This window comes from Osmerus eperlanus, chromosome 8 (assembly GCF_963692335.1).
Source record: "Osmerus eperlanus chromosome 8, fOsmEpe2.1, whole genome shotgun sequence".
In the NCBI taxonomy this organism is placed as follows: Eukaryota; Metazoa; Chordata; class Actinopteri; order Osmeriformes; family Osmeridae; genus Osmerus; species Osmerus eperlanus.
Genome location: NC_085025.1, coordinates 12,976,808 through 12,991,059, shown reverse-complemented (window position 1 = coordinate 12,991,059; position 14,252 = coordinate 12,976,808). Strand labels below are relative to the sequence as shown.

The 14,252-nt window shown below is 42.0% G+C and overlaps 1 protein-coding gene across 1 annotated transcript; it reads right to left on the bottom strand.

Annotated features, from left to right (window-relative positions):
• Nucleotides 1-643: 643 nt before the first annotated feature.
• LOC134025251 (transforming growth factor beta-3 proprotein-like) lies at nt 644-8,612 on the bottom strand. The gene is made up of 7 exons (XM_062468151.1): nt 7,825-8,612; nt 4,129-4,292; nt 2,977-3,106; nt 2,647-2,754; nt 2,227-2,395; nt 1,877-2,030; nt 644-1,598 (listed from the first exon to the last, which is right to left on the bottom strand). Exons 1-7 carry the CDS (start codon nt 8,195-8,197, stop codon nt 1,440-1,442), a joined length of 1,257 nt encoding a protein of 418 aa, XP_062324135.1. The 5' UTR covers nt 8,198-8,612; the 3' UTR covers nt 644-1,439.
• Nucleotides 8,613-14,252: the final 5,640 nt, after the last annotated feature.

Here is a 14,252-nt window from a genome sequence, read left to right as displayed (position 1 = left end):
AAACCGATTCATATTTTTGTAGACTTCACAAAGTTTTCGAGCTGTAAGAACCCACGTTACTCTATCATGGACTTAATTTCACCGATCCCCCACGCCTTCCCCAGACTGTGCTGGTTGTGACCCCCCCCCCCCCCCTCTATACTTCGTCCAGCTTCATCCGGACTAGCACCGTAAAAGAGAACTATGACAAAAAGATGAAGAGGAGAGCAAATGAAAGAGTGTTCTGTTTAGCAGCACAGGCACTGGAGTAGGATGTGGGGTCCGTCTGTCAGCTGTCACAAGCATGGACCGACAGGTGAGGCGGTGAGGAGAGGCTATGGATCTAGATCCTGTGCCTGTGGAATTGTGGGAGACGAACCAAGTGGTCAACGTGTTGTATCAATAATTGCAGTACTTAGTAGTCCAATGATGTTTTGATGACTATTTGGTCTTGTTGTTGACACAAAATAAACCCAAAAGGTGATATCTAAATGCAGTCTTTTGTCACTGGTTGATGGAGCTTATGTCCATTTGAGCATTCTTTTTTGTCAATTTTTGTCACAACGGAATCATTTACGTTTCCCCAATGAAATGGAAAATGTCTGATAAACTGAATTTAAAACCTTGTGCTCGAACACACAGTATCTTCCAAAACTCATAAGGAAATCAATGACCACAGTTTAATATAAAAGAGTTTCCATGGATAATAATGAAACACATACTGCATTAATGTTCTCTCAGGTAGTGAAACAATCACCACTTGACATCCGTTGCATAACAAAGCACATCAGCCATTAACGTCAAAGAAATGTCACCAAAAACGAGTTGCACAACGAGTTGTTTCCAGCATATTGTATGATGTCCCAAAAGATCATTTGAAGCCGTCAGGGATGAAATCTTCCAGTGAACGTTAGTGTTGAGGTGTGCTAATGGCTGGCACGTTGAATCCTCTCCATTATGCAGAAATGTTCTCTCTGTTGACCGTTCTGATTGTCAAAAATTGTCAAGGCTGCTATGGCCACAAAAACAGTTTGGCTCAACCTTTTTCGCTCGCTCACTTTCCATTGCAAATCCGACAGGCATTCTCTCAGTCCTCGCTTTCCTGACCACAGCTATGTCTTTGGACACGGCAGCAAATCGGTCCTTTCTGCTTTGTATTCGCTGATAATGCCCACCAATGTCTATAAAAAGGAGAACCAAAGACAGTCCAACAAAATGTACAGCAATACTACCTGGCATATTTAACTGACCAAACATAAACAAGGAAAACAAAGGTCCCCCATGGTCAAACACTGCAAGATTAACTCACACAGGGATGGGGATTCGGAAGTGGTGTTTAGACCTTGGCCAACGAGGCCCCAATGTCCATTGAAGTATAGAAATGAACCGGCATGTAGATGTAGCCTCTCAAGAGGTGGGACTATTAGACCAAATGGACTACCTGGCTTCTTCGGGCCTTCTCAGCTGCACTTGCAAGACTTGACGATCATGTTGGAGAGTTGCTCCACCTTGGGGGTGCGACCAGAGTAGTAGAGGATGGTGAGGGGCTCGAGGTCTTGAGGGACACAGCATGGGGAGGCGGAGGCCTCTGGGTTCAGAGTGTTGTATAGGCTCAGCAGCTGCAGGGGGACAGGGAGGCAGGAGCACATTAGCTCTGATCAGAACGGAGTACTTTAGCATTACTGTATGGAGTACTAACAATATTTAAGGGACATATCATTGTACATTTAACACCTAGGCTAAATCCCCCAATAACATATGTCAGATTACAAAAAAATATACATATACTGTTTGGGTACTTTAGTGGAAAGCTTGTTCCAGAAGTTTCTCTGGAGGAGTAGCTCTAGTACCCACCAAATCAGGCTACCAGTTAGCTAGCCAGAGGACGTTTTCTCACCGTGCTGTGTGTGGTATCAGAGCTCCTCAGGTAAGGGCATGGCCCGGAGCAGTAGTTGGCATAGTAACCCTTAGGCTCGTGGATCCACTTCCAGTCTAGGTCATGGCGGAAATCGATGTAGAGTCTACGAACGCAGCAGTTCTCCTCAACGTTGCTGTGAGAAGAGTATGAAGAACTAGGTCAAGAACTTTGCAGTCACCTAATGACGGTATTAGAGAATATCCATCTAACCTTGAGCTGTCAAATACTGGGCGCCGGTTCCACAGCTTAAAACATTCTCATTCACTGCATCTAGAACACATTTATCTATAGATGAGCAGCCTTCCGTCACTTTGAAAGTCGAGCCTTACGAGAAACAGTAGTTGGTGTCGAGCGCTCGTTTACGTCGGCGTGTGGAATGGGCGTCCAGGCGATGAGGGGGTATCATCATGAGGATGAGGTGCGGGAGGTACTGCTCCTTCTGCTTCTTCAGACGGCCCATGTCCAAGCGGCTCTGGTCCTCGTACTCCCCCTCCACCCCTGCAACGTGAGGTCAAGGGTCAGACACGCCTTCTCCTGAAGAGTCTGAAAAAGCTCCGGGCCTGAGCCACATCCTAACACACAGCGACCAGGCATCAGGTCGCTCCACCGACCTGATGACGTTGTCAAGGAATAGTCCTCGTGAATAGTTTTCAGCTTGATTTCAAGACATTTCCTAAATCCTTAAAGTACCAATCCAAAAAAAAGGAGGACAGGTTGGTAAAAACAATGAAATAAGGCGTTGTCCTCACCTTTAAACTTGACCTCCAGCACCTCATTCACATTGTCGATGATGTCACCGTTAGGGCTGAAGGTGTGACAGGGACAGTGCACGCTGATCTCCAGTCCCAAGTTTGTTCCTGAAATCGAGTTGTTATAGACAATCTCAAAATGGGGCGATGGGTGTTGCTCAGTGGTACAGCCTTTGGCTGCATATCAAGAGGTCCCATGTGTAACCCCCCCCCACACACACACCCCTCCCCCTCAATGAATACATTTGTTTATACATCTGAAGTATCTTGCTACTTTACTACTCGTATATGAGGTTGGGAAAAGGGCCTGATCAGATCAGATGACCTCACCTCTGTACATCAGCCACTCCCTCACAGTCTCTGTCACGTCGAAGGAGACCCATTCTGGAGTGCCTTTGGTCAGGACATTCTTGGCTCCGATGTAGCGTTGCTTAGCAATGTGCTCATTAGGCTTCAAAATCTGTAAGATCCCCATCGGGTGAGTCATATGTGGAAGCAATACAGCTGACAGAGCTGCACTTAGACAGAGGCTTCTGAAACGGGCCTTTGGAGAAATGTTGAGCTATCAAAATTGGAGTTACATTCCTGATAAATGAGCCACACTACTCACAATATTTCTAAAATGACATAGTATTCCATAGTATTCCATAATAATAAAAGAAGACATCGTTGTACGATAGCCCCAAAAGGTAATTGCAGAATCAAGAGCAGACTCTTAAAGTCTGTAGAAAATTATCAGGTGTTCTTTTGTGGTGTCATTTGTAAATTACAATCAAATGAAATAAAATCCTACATTCAGGCACAACAATAGAGGAAAAGTAGCTCTAATTGTGGTCTAATGAGAAACTCTGTGTAGACTGGGCTCACGTGTCACTCATCCACCATTTTCAAACCAAAAGAATGTCATCATTCAACCTAACCCACATTTATAACAACCTTATGAACCCAGGTTGAGTGTGATCTTATAGAGAGGTCTAGTGGGACTGAATAACCAGACGACCAAGATTTGTCCATGTTTAATTTTGTCCCTCATGTGATGCCAGAGTTGTACTCTACCCTCACTGCTGCTGACACTAACATTACCCTGTCGGGGTCCCAAAAACATTCTCCAGGACTGACGACCTGGAGTTTGGGTCTGGCTGTGGCCCACCGTGAGACCACAAGCTGGATTTCATTGGCTTCCGCCCTGAGTTAGAGGTTGAATAAATAGGGTTGTGGAACGCAAGCGCCTAGATTTCTGGTCAATGTCATTATGGTAAAACAAACTACAGTTAATTCCTGGTTCGGCTCTTTAAGAAGCAGCATCCAGAATCAAACTCCCAGCCTGCCTAAAGGTCTTTGTCAGCTAGGGGCCAGATGTTGATTTAAAGAATTATTAATTAGTTGGCTTTCCAAAAGAATAATTTGGGGGATTGAGGGTATGTGTGTGAAGCACATTCTTTTTAGTTGGTAGAAGGACATGGAAACGGTACCTTTACACACCTGGTAGAGCTCAACCCTCTGTTCGTTCCTCTTGGCGCTGGCGTTGGGTACTCTCAGAACACGGAACTCAGCCCGGAACAGATTGGTGGAGTTTCTTTCCATGGCAGAGACGTTGAAGCGGAACACTTTGGAAGTGATACCCTTTGGACAATAGTGCAGCTCGTCTGTAATAGGAAGAGAGGAGATCAAGCTTGAGGTAGGTTTCAAACCAATACTTTTCGGACAAATACAGGAAGCGACGTTGTCCCCCTTTCATGAGCTTATCAATGAGTTTGTGCTTTTGGTGGGCCTCCAAAGGTCTTGTTTTTAGTTCACTTTTTTATTCTTCCTCCTTTCTAAGGATGGTCAAGGAGTCACCCTTTTTGTTTATGGTTTCACTTTCTTCGGAGAGGGGGTTGTAGTGAGGGTGAAAAGCAAAATGGAGCCCCTAAAACCTGACTCTAAATAGACATGAACAACAACAATCAAAAGCCAATGTTTTTTTGTCAAAGAGTCTTGTGTAATTTCCCCTTAATGCAATACAGCAAGGCTCAAAAATAGTAGACAGTGGAATGTTCATTTCTGTTGCTAAACAATTGAACTTTACTCCAATTAATGTGCGAAAATGGGTCTGACCGTTAGATATTGTGTTAAATATGTACTGAGGGTCAAGAATTATTGGCCTGGGCTCAAGGAGGTTCTAGAACTACATACCTCATTTTGAAACCTTTGCTGACCTAACCTAGCAACCCAGCTTCCACTTCCAGTAACTACTTGCACTGGGAGCTTTTCTATGAATGGACATCACTTATCTCCTGGCACCACATTGTGTGCTTCGAAGTGAATCATTAACAGTGAACTACTGTACCCTGGGGCAACTTTCCTCAATGGACCTCCTATGCAGTACATGGTGGCTGGCATGGAATGTGGTAATGTGATTATCAGTAGAAGTCAGAGAGCTACTGAATTATTCCCTTTTATGACTTAAGTGGGAACAATTTCTAAGCAAATGAATGTCCCTGTTTGTCTTAGAATGACTTCACCTCCCGGGTATTCCTGTATATCAAACGGCCTAGCCTCCGCAGGTCTAGTGACCACTATCCAGAGACAGCCAGCAAGCCCCTCTGACCATGATGACTTCTCCACACGCGCTGAACTGAGTCCATGCCTGGCAAATGCCAGACACATGTACAATTCTATAAAAGGAGACTTTTCAGGTTTCCAAAAGTCCGATCTCCCAATACAGTAATTTACCTTTCCTCTCGGCTTTCTGCTTCATTTGCACCTGTCAGGATTTTGAGCTGGTTTCTGAGACTGCCTCAGATCCGCCAAAGGTCAACACTTTACCTAATGCTTTTCAGCAACACTGTCAAAGCTAATGTGTTTGCCCACACCATGATGTCACCGGCTCCAAGTCAAAACTGATCCTACTTCGCCAGACTTCTGAACCTTTCACCTCGAGGTGCATCACCTACAGGTGGCCAAGCCCTTGTCAGCCACTGGTATCTAATGGACTATGTCCATCCAAATGGATCCTCTGCTATACAAAAACAGGATGCTAGTTTAGTCCGTTTCTCGCTGTCTTTCAAAACTCCCCTATTAGTGCTTTGGCGAACGGCCAAATGCTTTGAATAGAGTGGGTCAAGGAGAAAGCACAGAGGATGAGGAAAATATATTTCCTTGTAATGTACACAATCCAGGAGCCTTGGTCCTATGGTTGTTCTACTCCTTTGACATAGAGACACCTTGTCTCTGTTAAATAGGATATTATTTTAACTTTTTCCTTCCTCTAAAATTACAGCAGATAAATATTTGGCACCATTCTGTGAAACCTGTGTATTTTATAGTCTGCGCCATGCCATTATAGCTCTCAGGTTTAAAGACAAAACCATACTTGAGTGCCAGTCCTCTTGGAAGTCACTTGAAGAGTTTTGCTTTTCCTCAGAGGTAAATGTTCAATCTGTAGGCCGGCCAGCCAGAGGAAAGGGGAACCAGCAGAGCGAACGTTCAAATTATTTGCGATGCTCACTGCTTCCAAAAAGCAGTGTATGCAAAACTCATTAGCCAGTTTCAATGGGCTGGATATGCATAAGGCTATTGACAATTCTAATGCATGTCCACCATGCCAAGTCTGAGAGTATGAAAGTATTCAAAGAGAGCTCTTTAAAGAAAACTGAATATAAAAAAAAAACATAACATTTGAATTGCAAGAATTTTATGAGAAACTCTGTTTATTGTGAGGGATTAAGATTAAGTAAACCAGTGACAGGATCATTTGACTATAGTGTGACCTTTGCCCTCAATGGGTACTATTCCTCAAGCTAATCTGTTATACTTAGTATTACTTTTGTGAGGAGCACTTGATATGAACCAAAACGGAACTGGGGAGGGGAAGCGGGTGTCTTGTGTGAAACACCTGTTAATGTCAAAGGGACAATGATGCAATGTTCCCGGCTTAGTCCAGGGCCTCGACACCATTCTTACGCACACCAAGAGTTGATCCTCAGAAAATGTGACTCAGACTACATCATGCATTCCCCTGAAAGTACTGACATGTGTCTATAGCAGAGAGGCCTTACACATATTTCATACCATGTTTAAGTCTATTTACCAAGTATTTCAACAGTAGTTTTAGGACCATTTCCAGGGTAGGACTGTTAATGGCCATTTCAATTCAATTCACAGTGTTTTTATGGTGCATATTTGAGGTTTGGCTTTGACAGTAAAGCAGTGAGTGCCATTTGAATGGTGCCAATAAAAATGCCAAAGGCATAAGCACACTCATTATAAAGATCCTGAGGAAAGGTGATTTTTGTTTTTTAAACATGTCCTGTAGTTGTGACCATAAATGTGAACCACCTTGTAAGACAATCATGGTGATGGCTAATCAGCACTGATCGTTGACCTATAATGGGGAAGGATGATGGAAGGTCATATTGTTGGAAAAAAGTTGGGCTTTCTGTGTCTGGGAATGAATGCTTAACCTAAGCTCTAATGTAATACCTCTGTCTTTCCAGAAGGGAGGGGAGGGGGACAGCCTCTCCTTAGACAGACACAAGGGGGGAGGGGGGATATCTCTAGCTTCTAGCTAACCTAAGGGAAGGTCCTTAATCTGATAACTTTCCCTGTCCACTTATCAACTTTTCCCTTTTCCTCCTTTTGAAGTAATTCCCAATCAGCCTGGGAAGGCGTTCCTCTTCTTTGGGTCTGACTGCAATGAAAAATGAATACAGTATCTAGGCAAAAAGACAATGATGGAGGAGGAGTTTGAGTGAGTTTCCACAAAACACTGGTCCTGGATTGCAACAGGTTGGTTATGAGCAACCTCCGAGGTCTGAATGTGTAGACATTCCCTCTTTTCTGAAATGAACACCTTTCTGCTGAATTCATTTCTGCTCTCGAACCCAGTCTCTCGCCATTGCTTGAGGTCTATTGATAGCACTCTCTTTAAGATAGAGATCCATGTGTCCTCACTAATTGTAATACAGCAGTATACCTTGCCTGTGCAATAGAAAAATATTACTAAAATATGAATTTTCATTATGATATCATTAATATACCTATTATGAAATTATTTTAAACATAATATAGCTAGATGAGCTAAAATAACTAATTGACGCGCTTTCCATTCACTAATCTCGCGCGTAATGCAACGCCAACCTGTGCCACAGTTGTTTTCCGCGTTAGACTGTAAACTAGTAGTTTTTAATAACTTACTGTTTTCTGGTGGTCCTTGGACCATGCTGAATTTATATATTTCTTTGGCATAGTACTCGGTCTCTGTGTTGTCTTGGCCGCAACTTTGCTGCCGGTCTCTTCGCAGCTCCTCAAGTAGCTCCCTCGTGCTGTTATACAAGGCTTGTATTTGATAGGGGATTTGACTTGGTCCAAGAGAGTGTGGCGGACTGGTCAGTCGGAGTTTGCTCAGAATTTGTCCCCGTATTGCCTCGACCCTCTTCCTTTTCACATGGTCAATATCCACTGTGGCACATGTAGATAAAGAGAAACTCAAAGTTGCGCAATTTATGAGAAGAACAAACAGTAAAACCTTTCCCAAATACATATTTCTGTCTGCATTTGGTATGTTCATTCAATGAATGTCTTCACAGGTGAATATCATCCAAATTAGTTTGTCTGTTTAGCAAACTTGATAGCAGTTTCCGTTGTATTTTGTCTTCCAATTTCCAATTATTCCTTTCTTGTGGCAATTCCTTTTTGTTCTATTGTCTTCAGAATTCCAGCTGCATATTTGCTCATTAGTCATTATTTTCTTAGCAATTCCGCACGAATGAAAACCCGGTGCTTTTAAAAAGAGTATGCAGCTCAATCTCCATCTTAACGCTGGTCGAATTCTAAAAACAGTTTAGTACTTTTCGTTTGCATTCCAAGTCGTTTCACAACTTGCCATTATTTAGCCTATTTCATTTTTTCCTGAAACAAATGCTTGCCACTTGATCTGTACTCCACAATCTCCCTTAGTACCCTTTGTCTAACTGTCACGTTGCCGAATTATGCGCACATTCAGTATAGGCTCACGTTTATTTTATACAGAGTTGTGACGTTTGATGGAGGAGGGACCGCAGGTTATCGTATTATCAACATGATTCTGCAGGCAAAGTTTTTTTTCTTTCTATTTTTTCTTTTTTTTGTACACTGTTGGCCATACTAATCCAAAACACTGACTATTCTAAAACGAGTATACCCAATATGCAACTGAATGATTTTGTATATTCATTTTTTGTATTTATGTATTTATGTATTAATAATTATTTTATTTCAGATGCTATTGATTAATAATAATATGATGTGGTTAAGTTTTTACTGGAAAATTCTAATTGGGGTTATGTTCATTTGTGAGCACAGACAATACATGACTAGCTTTCACAGACTTACTAATACTTTGGGTACCACAATCTGTTCTACAAGGTCTCACAGTGAAAGATGGTAGCACTCCCCCTAGTGGAATATACTAGATCTTGTAGAACATACGGTTCATACGGAGTGCTGTTGTTGTACTGTGCGCCCCCCCTCCCCCCTCCACACACACACACACACACACACACACACACACACACACACACACACACACACACACACACACACACACACACACACACACACACACACACACACACACCGTCTAAAATAGATATGGAATTGCATTTTTGCTTTGAACTTTAAAACGCTTTGGCTACAATCTCAGTAGCTAGGCAATTTATTAGCATTTCACTCCCTAGAGCTCTCAAGAGCTCTTACTTACTGCTCGTTCACTAGCCTTGACTCCCATCTCTTCAAGGACAGCAGTTCACAAATGTAATACTATCTTCCTCATATCTTGCAAACTCCCCAGCAATTTGGCAAACATTGACTTTTTATGTGGTTTGTACACACATTCCAAATGAATCAAGTCTAGGCTTCTTGAGACTTTTTTTGACAAACATTTTTGGGGGGGATTATAACCCCCCCCAAAAATGTTTGTATCTATTGAAAAAAAATGTTGTATCTATTTTTATTCAGAGACCAGGGGCCTCGTGTATAAAAGATTGCGCAGCTTTCATACCAGAAGATGGCGTGCGGCCAAAACTTGAAAAGTACCTACGCACAGAAACATTCACGTGTATAAAAAAAACGGTCTTACGCCAGGTCCTGCGCACTTTTCCTTTATAAATCACAATCAACGTGAGATTGACCGCACGTGAACGAGCCACTGACCCCGCCTTGCCTCCTCCTATAAATGAATATGCAGATGAACTATAAATGCGCTCTTGAGGTCATTTCTTTGTCTGAATTAAAATGGCTAAGCAAAAAAGAAAAATGTCACAGACTGTGAGATCAAGGTTCTAACAACAGAGGTGGAGGCGAGAAAATGTGTCAACATTGTATTAGCAACAAAAGAAAGTCGGCGGAGTGGAAAACTGTCACTATTTGCGCCCTTTCTTGTTTTTAACCTGTAGCACTTTAGGTAATATCATGTGCATTACAAATACAATTATTATTATTATCATTATAGGGCCGTAAATGCTGTGGGTTCGGAGAACCGGACCATGGCAGAAATTATGAAGAAATGGTCCGATGTAAAACTCGAAATTAAGAAGAAACGTTCGTTTGAATGACACCCTCAAGTTTAACAGAAGTTATTAAGTGGTGGCGGATTAAACAGTATATAGCATTTTCCGTTTGGGTTTTGGCATTTTGATGTGATCATCCACATAATGATCAAACTTTTACTTGTATGTTTTTTGAATAGTGAACGTTATAGACGTATGACAGTAACGGTAGTGGAAACGTTTTTTTTTATTTATTTATGTTTGGTGGGTTTCGCACTTTTCAGTTAGAATTCGCCACGTTACAGAGCCAGACAAGACTTTGCGGACGATCAGCACATTCTCACGTCAAGATAATTTGTATACATCACACCGTGTGTGAACCAGCGTACGAAAGCTTTTCGTGCGTACTCAACGTTTATACATGAGGCCCCTGTCTTTACAACATGTGATTTAACAGGAAGGAGTTACTACCCTTTCTATAAAAAATTGCAAAATTGCAACGTTTGTGAACACTAACTCCCTTGTTCGTTTTGTACTACTGCCACATTAGAATGGACATTTTCATAAAATAGCTGAACTCAACAAAAGTACCCCTAACTTCCTATATCATACTCTATAGAGTTTCAAATGAAACTCTATAGAGTTTTTTGTCAAGTAAGGTTTTCCCGTGCCCTCTGCAACCCACAATTCACATAAAATGCATTTTTCTGCCATGGAGGAAGGTCTATTCACAGGACTTTCAAGTTATAATTATTTGCCTTTTTTCTGTAAAAAAATAAAAAATGGTCCTCCTCGATCTCTATTCCTAGAATGCGCTTACCGTTTGGTCACATTTCTCAGACCCCAAAGTTCAAAGGTCTAGAGCAAGTAGCATCTATTTTGCTAGTTATGGTAATTTCCACTGGTATGCACAATATCGAAGATTTAAAATACCCAAATAAGGTAAATATTTGTCAAATAACTTTTCCTGCATAGGAAATACTGAAGTGCAGTTTGGGATTTTCCTGTTACAGGTTTTGGTCTTCAGTCCATTCAATGTTAATCATCTTTGAGTCTGACCATCGTTACATTTTCACATGTAGCACTTACTCTTACGTTTTGAATGTTGAATGGCAATGAGATTACTTTATTTACATTATCTAAGTAACACATGCATCCATCTATAGCATAGCACAGGAGCAACGCCTGTACAATACAATAACATATCCAACAAGTTCCTTCACAAAATAATGGACTTTTGGTTCACTGATTGATCCTACTGTCTCCCTGGAGATGGCTAAAGTTTCAAGAAGGTAGGCGCAAAAGTGAGAATTTTCATGAGGCACTCTTGTTTTTTTCTGCCCTTCCCTCTTTCTCACACTACAAAAGTGTTGCCTCATCTCCTTCCTGTTGGGAGGTATCTGGGAAAAGTGAGACAGGATTGATTTCTCTGCATCAAAGGACTATTTGTGTACAGTGAAGCACATACACTACATCTGATACCAATTCATTGATCCCCTGTTTTTCTTCCCTGCCCCACTTAGTTGACGTGGTTGTCTGGAAGAAGAAAGTTTCAAATCCAGTGTCGCTACGATTCCAGTGGATATTGCAAACTAACACAGTGGATGTTGTAGTGTGAATACATAGTGCTTTACAGTTTGTTTTTGTGTCTGAGACAATGGAGAAGTAATGAAACCACCATTTCATCCTTGGGTTTCAGGGTGGTCATCATCATTCCCTCTTGGAATCTTTTGTTCTCCACGGACCCATTTTGGGTAATGGGAACGGTTCTTTTATTTATCGTTTTTGAACTTGTTTCCTTTCGAGTTGCTCCAAGTACTCGCTGGAATGTCTTCATTCATAAGATGGCCTTGGTAGGTCGGGCTCAACTGAGTGATCTCAGCCCAAAAACAGGGCCACAGACTATTTGTAGAACCAAAGAATGAGCGGGAATTAGATGGTTTCTTCCCCTGCAGAGCTATTTTAGGTCATGCACCCGATCCCTGGCATCCTTCAATGAGTTTCCCACACTCCCCGTGGCACACTTTCTTGCACCACTGACGGCCATTTCCAATTTTTCAGTCTTTGTTTCTAGGGGTAACTTGGGAAGGCAGTGACAGCAACAACGAGGCATATTTGATTTGTTGAGATTGTGAGTGAAGGTCACTTGCTGTTGTTTGTTTCTGTAGCTTGGACTGTGACTTTGTGAGGATGACCTTTGTCCAGTTTTCCCCCCCGAGGGACAATATGCTATCCTCTGTAGTTTTTCACTGTTTATGATGTTTTGTTAGTTTAGAAAAGATTTGGAGAAATGTTAGATCTCACAGTTTACTGAGATATGACTCGCGAGATGCTTGAATACTGTACCTTTTGCTTCAACAGGTCCATCTTTTGAATACCACTTTTTGAACCATTTAGGCAATGGTTTCTTGTGCAAAATATGACATAATGCTTTATGAAATTATTACAGTATTATTAAGTCTTAGTATTCAGTCTAAGGATTGAAAGGCCGCAGATTGATCACATCCACGTTCACATTTTCTAATAACATTATCTAATGTAATTTTCAGAGACATCAATGCTGATGTTGAAGCCATATTTGTTATTCGTGTGTATAATCTAAAAAGAAGTTAGTGATCAATTGGTCTTAATCCTTCTCTCTCTCCAGGCTACTTGAACAAGGACATGGGTTCTGGATCTTTCTGCTTGATGTTACTTCTGCGGGTCTTCAAGTAATGAACTTCTTCACACCAGATACTGGGAGGAAAAAGACCAGCGCTTTCAAAACCAGATGTCTGCTCCTATTGGCTCAGGTGCTCTCTCAACCTCATTGGCCAATGTAATGAAGTTGGCAGTTCTCCACTGAACCAGTAGGTGATGCTCCTCAACAAACAATACACGCGTACTTTCCCCTCTAAAGGTATCATGAAATGACAGTCCACGGATAGCTGTTTTCAAAAGTATTGTATGTTTTTTTATTGTATGTCTGCAAATCCCCAAGTGATCCCTACTCTACACTACCCAACCTTTTTATCATACCATACCAGTATATTCTTATCATTTGGCCTTTCATTGGAATGCCTCATTGATATGATTTATATAGTGGTGGAGCCAACTGAAATATTGAATTTAGCTGTTTCCACACAAAAGAAGTGAAGGCAGCTCTCATCTACTGCCTCTTCGAAAATGGGCCTGTCGAGTTGATGAACAACAGTAATTAGTAAGCTTTCATCACCTTCTATGGTGTTTGAAGGTCCTGGCTCCTCGGTCGTCAACTTCTGTCTGAATATGAGAAACCTCGGCACCCGAGCAGTAGCCAGAGCAGACAGAGGAGCAGGCAGCAGGTCCATGTGTTAAGCTCATCATGGTCATCATCATCGCTGGCTCTCGCGGATCTTTCGAATACGAGACAGAGCTGCCACCAAGGCCCTGGTTAGAGGGCTCTGATCTGTTTAGCAGCTCGCTTATCTCAGACGTGGATGTCTGTCAGTCTTGTCAATGTCTGTTGGAATCCGTTTCAAGGGATTGTCTCCTTGAATGTGAATGGGTATGTACGTTGAGTGTGTGTGTGTGTGTGTACGCATGTGCATGTGGTAAGCATCAAGTGAGTAACCGTTCCCAAGCATCTCTGGCAGGAGCACAGGGGTGATGTCATGATATTCCTTTGTAACGGTCACATGGAGGAATAATGTGAAATGGAAGACACACACACACACGTGCGCTCGCCAATCTGTCACGGGACTCCCAGACATCATCATCGAAGTCTACTCTTACTCAGAACTTCTCCCAGTGAGAACATTGCCACTGGTTGAGGGAATCACTCTTGGGCAAACTTCCTGTCTACAGCACATTACACTGAAATGTGGTGAATACAATCGAGTGACAAATTCACACATTAATCTCAATTGAGTCGAGGCCAGATCTAAATGATCAAGGTCTTACCCATGAAATAATGATATTTTGCATAATATTCATCATGGCGTTGTGGAAAGCATGTTTACAAAGTTTTGAGTAAAACATAATACTGTATTAACGTAATCCTGAAGTAACATATTGAATTGAGAGACCCTCTGAAATTCTTCATTCAACAACAGTACCGAAGCTTCAAAATGGGCCTAG

Bases quoted from the DNA above. Each gene is read 5' to 3' on its own strand.
- LOC134025251 (XM_062468151.1), bottom strand. From the start codon at position 8,197: ATGAACATACCAAATGCAGACAGAAATATGTATTTGGGAAAGGTTTTA. The intron at 4,293-7,824 runs GTAAGTTATTAA...TTCCTATTACAG, and splicing joins CCAAGGACCACCAGAAAACA to ACGAGCTGCACTATTGTCCA. The intron at 2,396-2,646 runs GTGAGGACAACG...CTCACGTTGCAG, and splicing joins GCTGGAGGTCAAGTTTAAAG to GGGTGGAGGGGGAGTACGAG.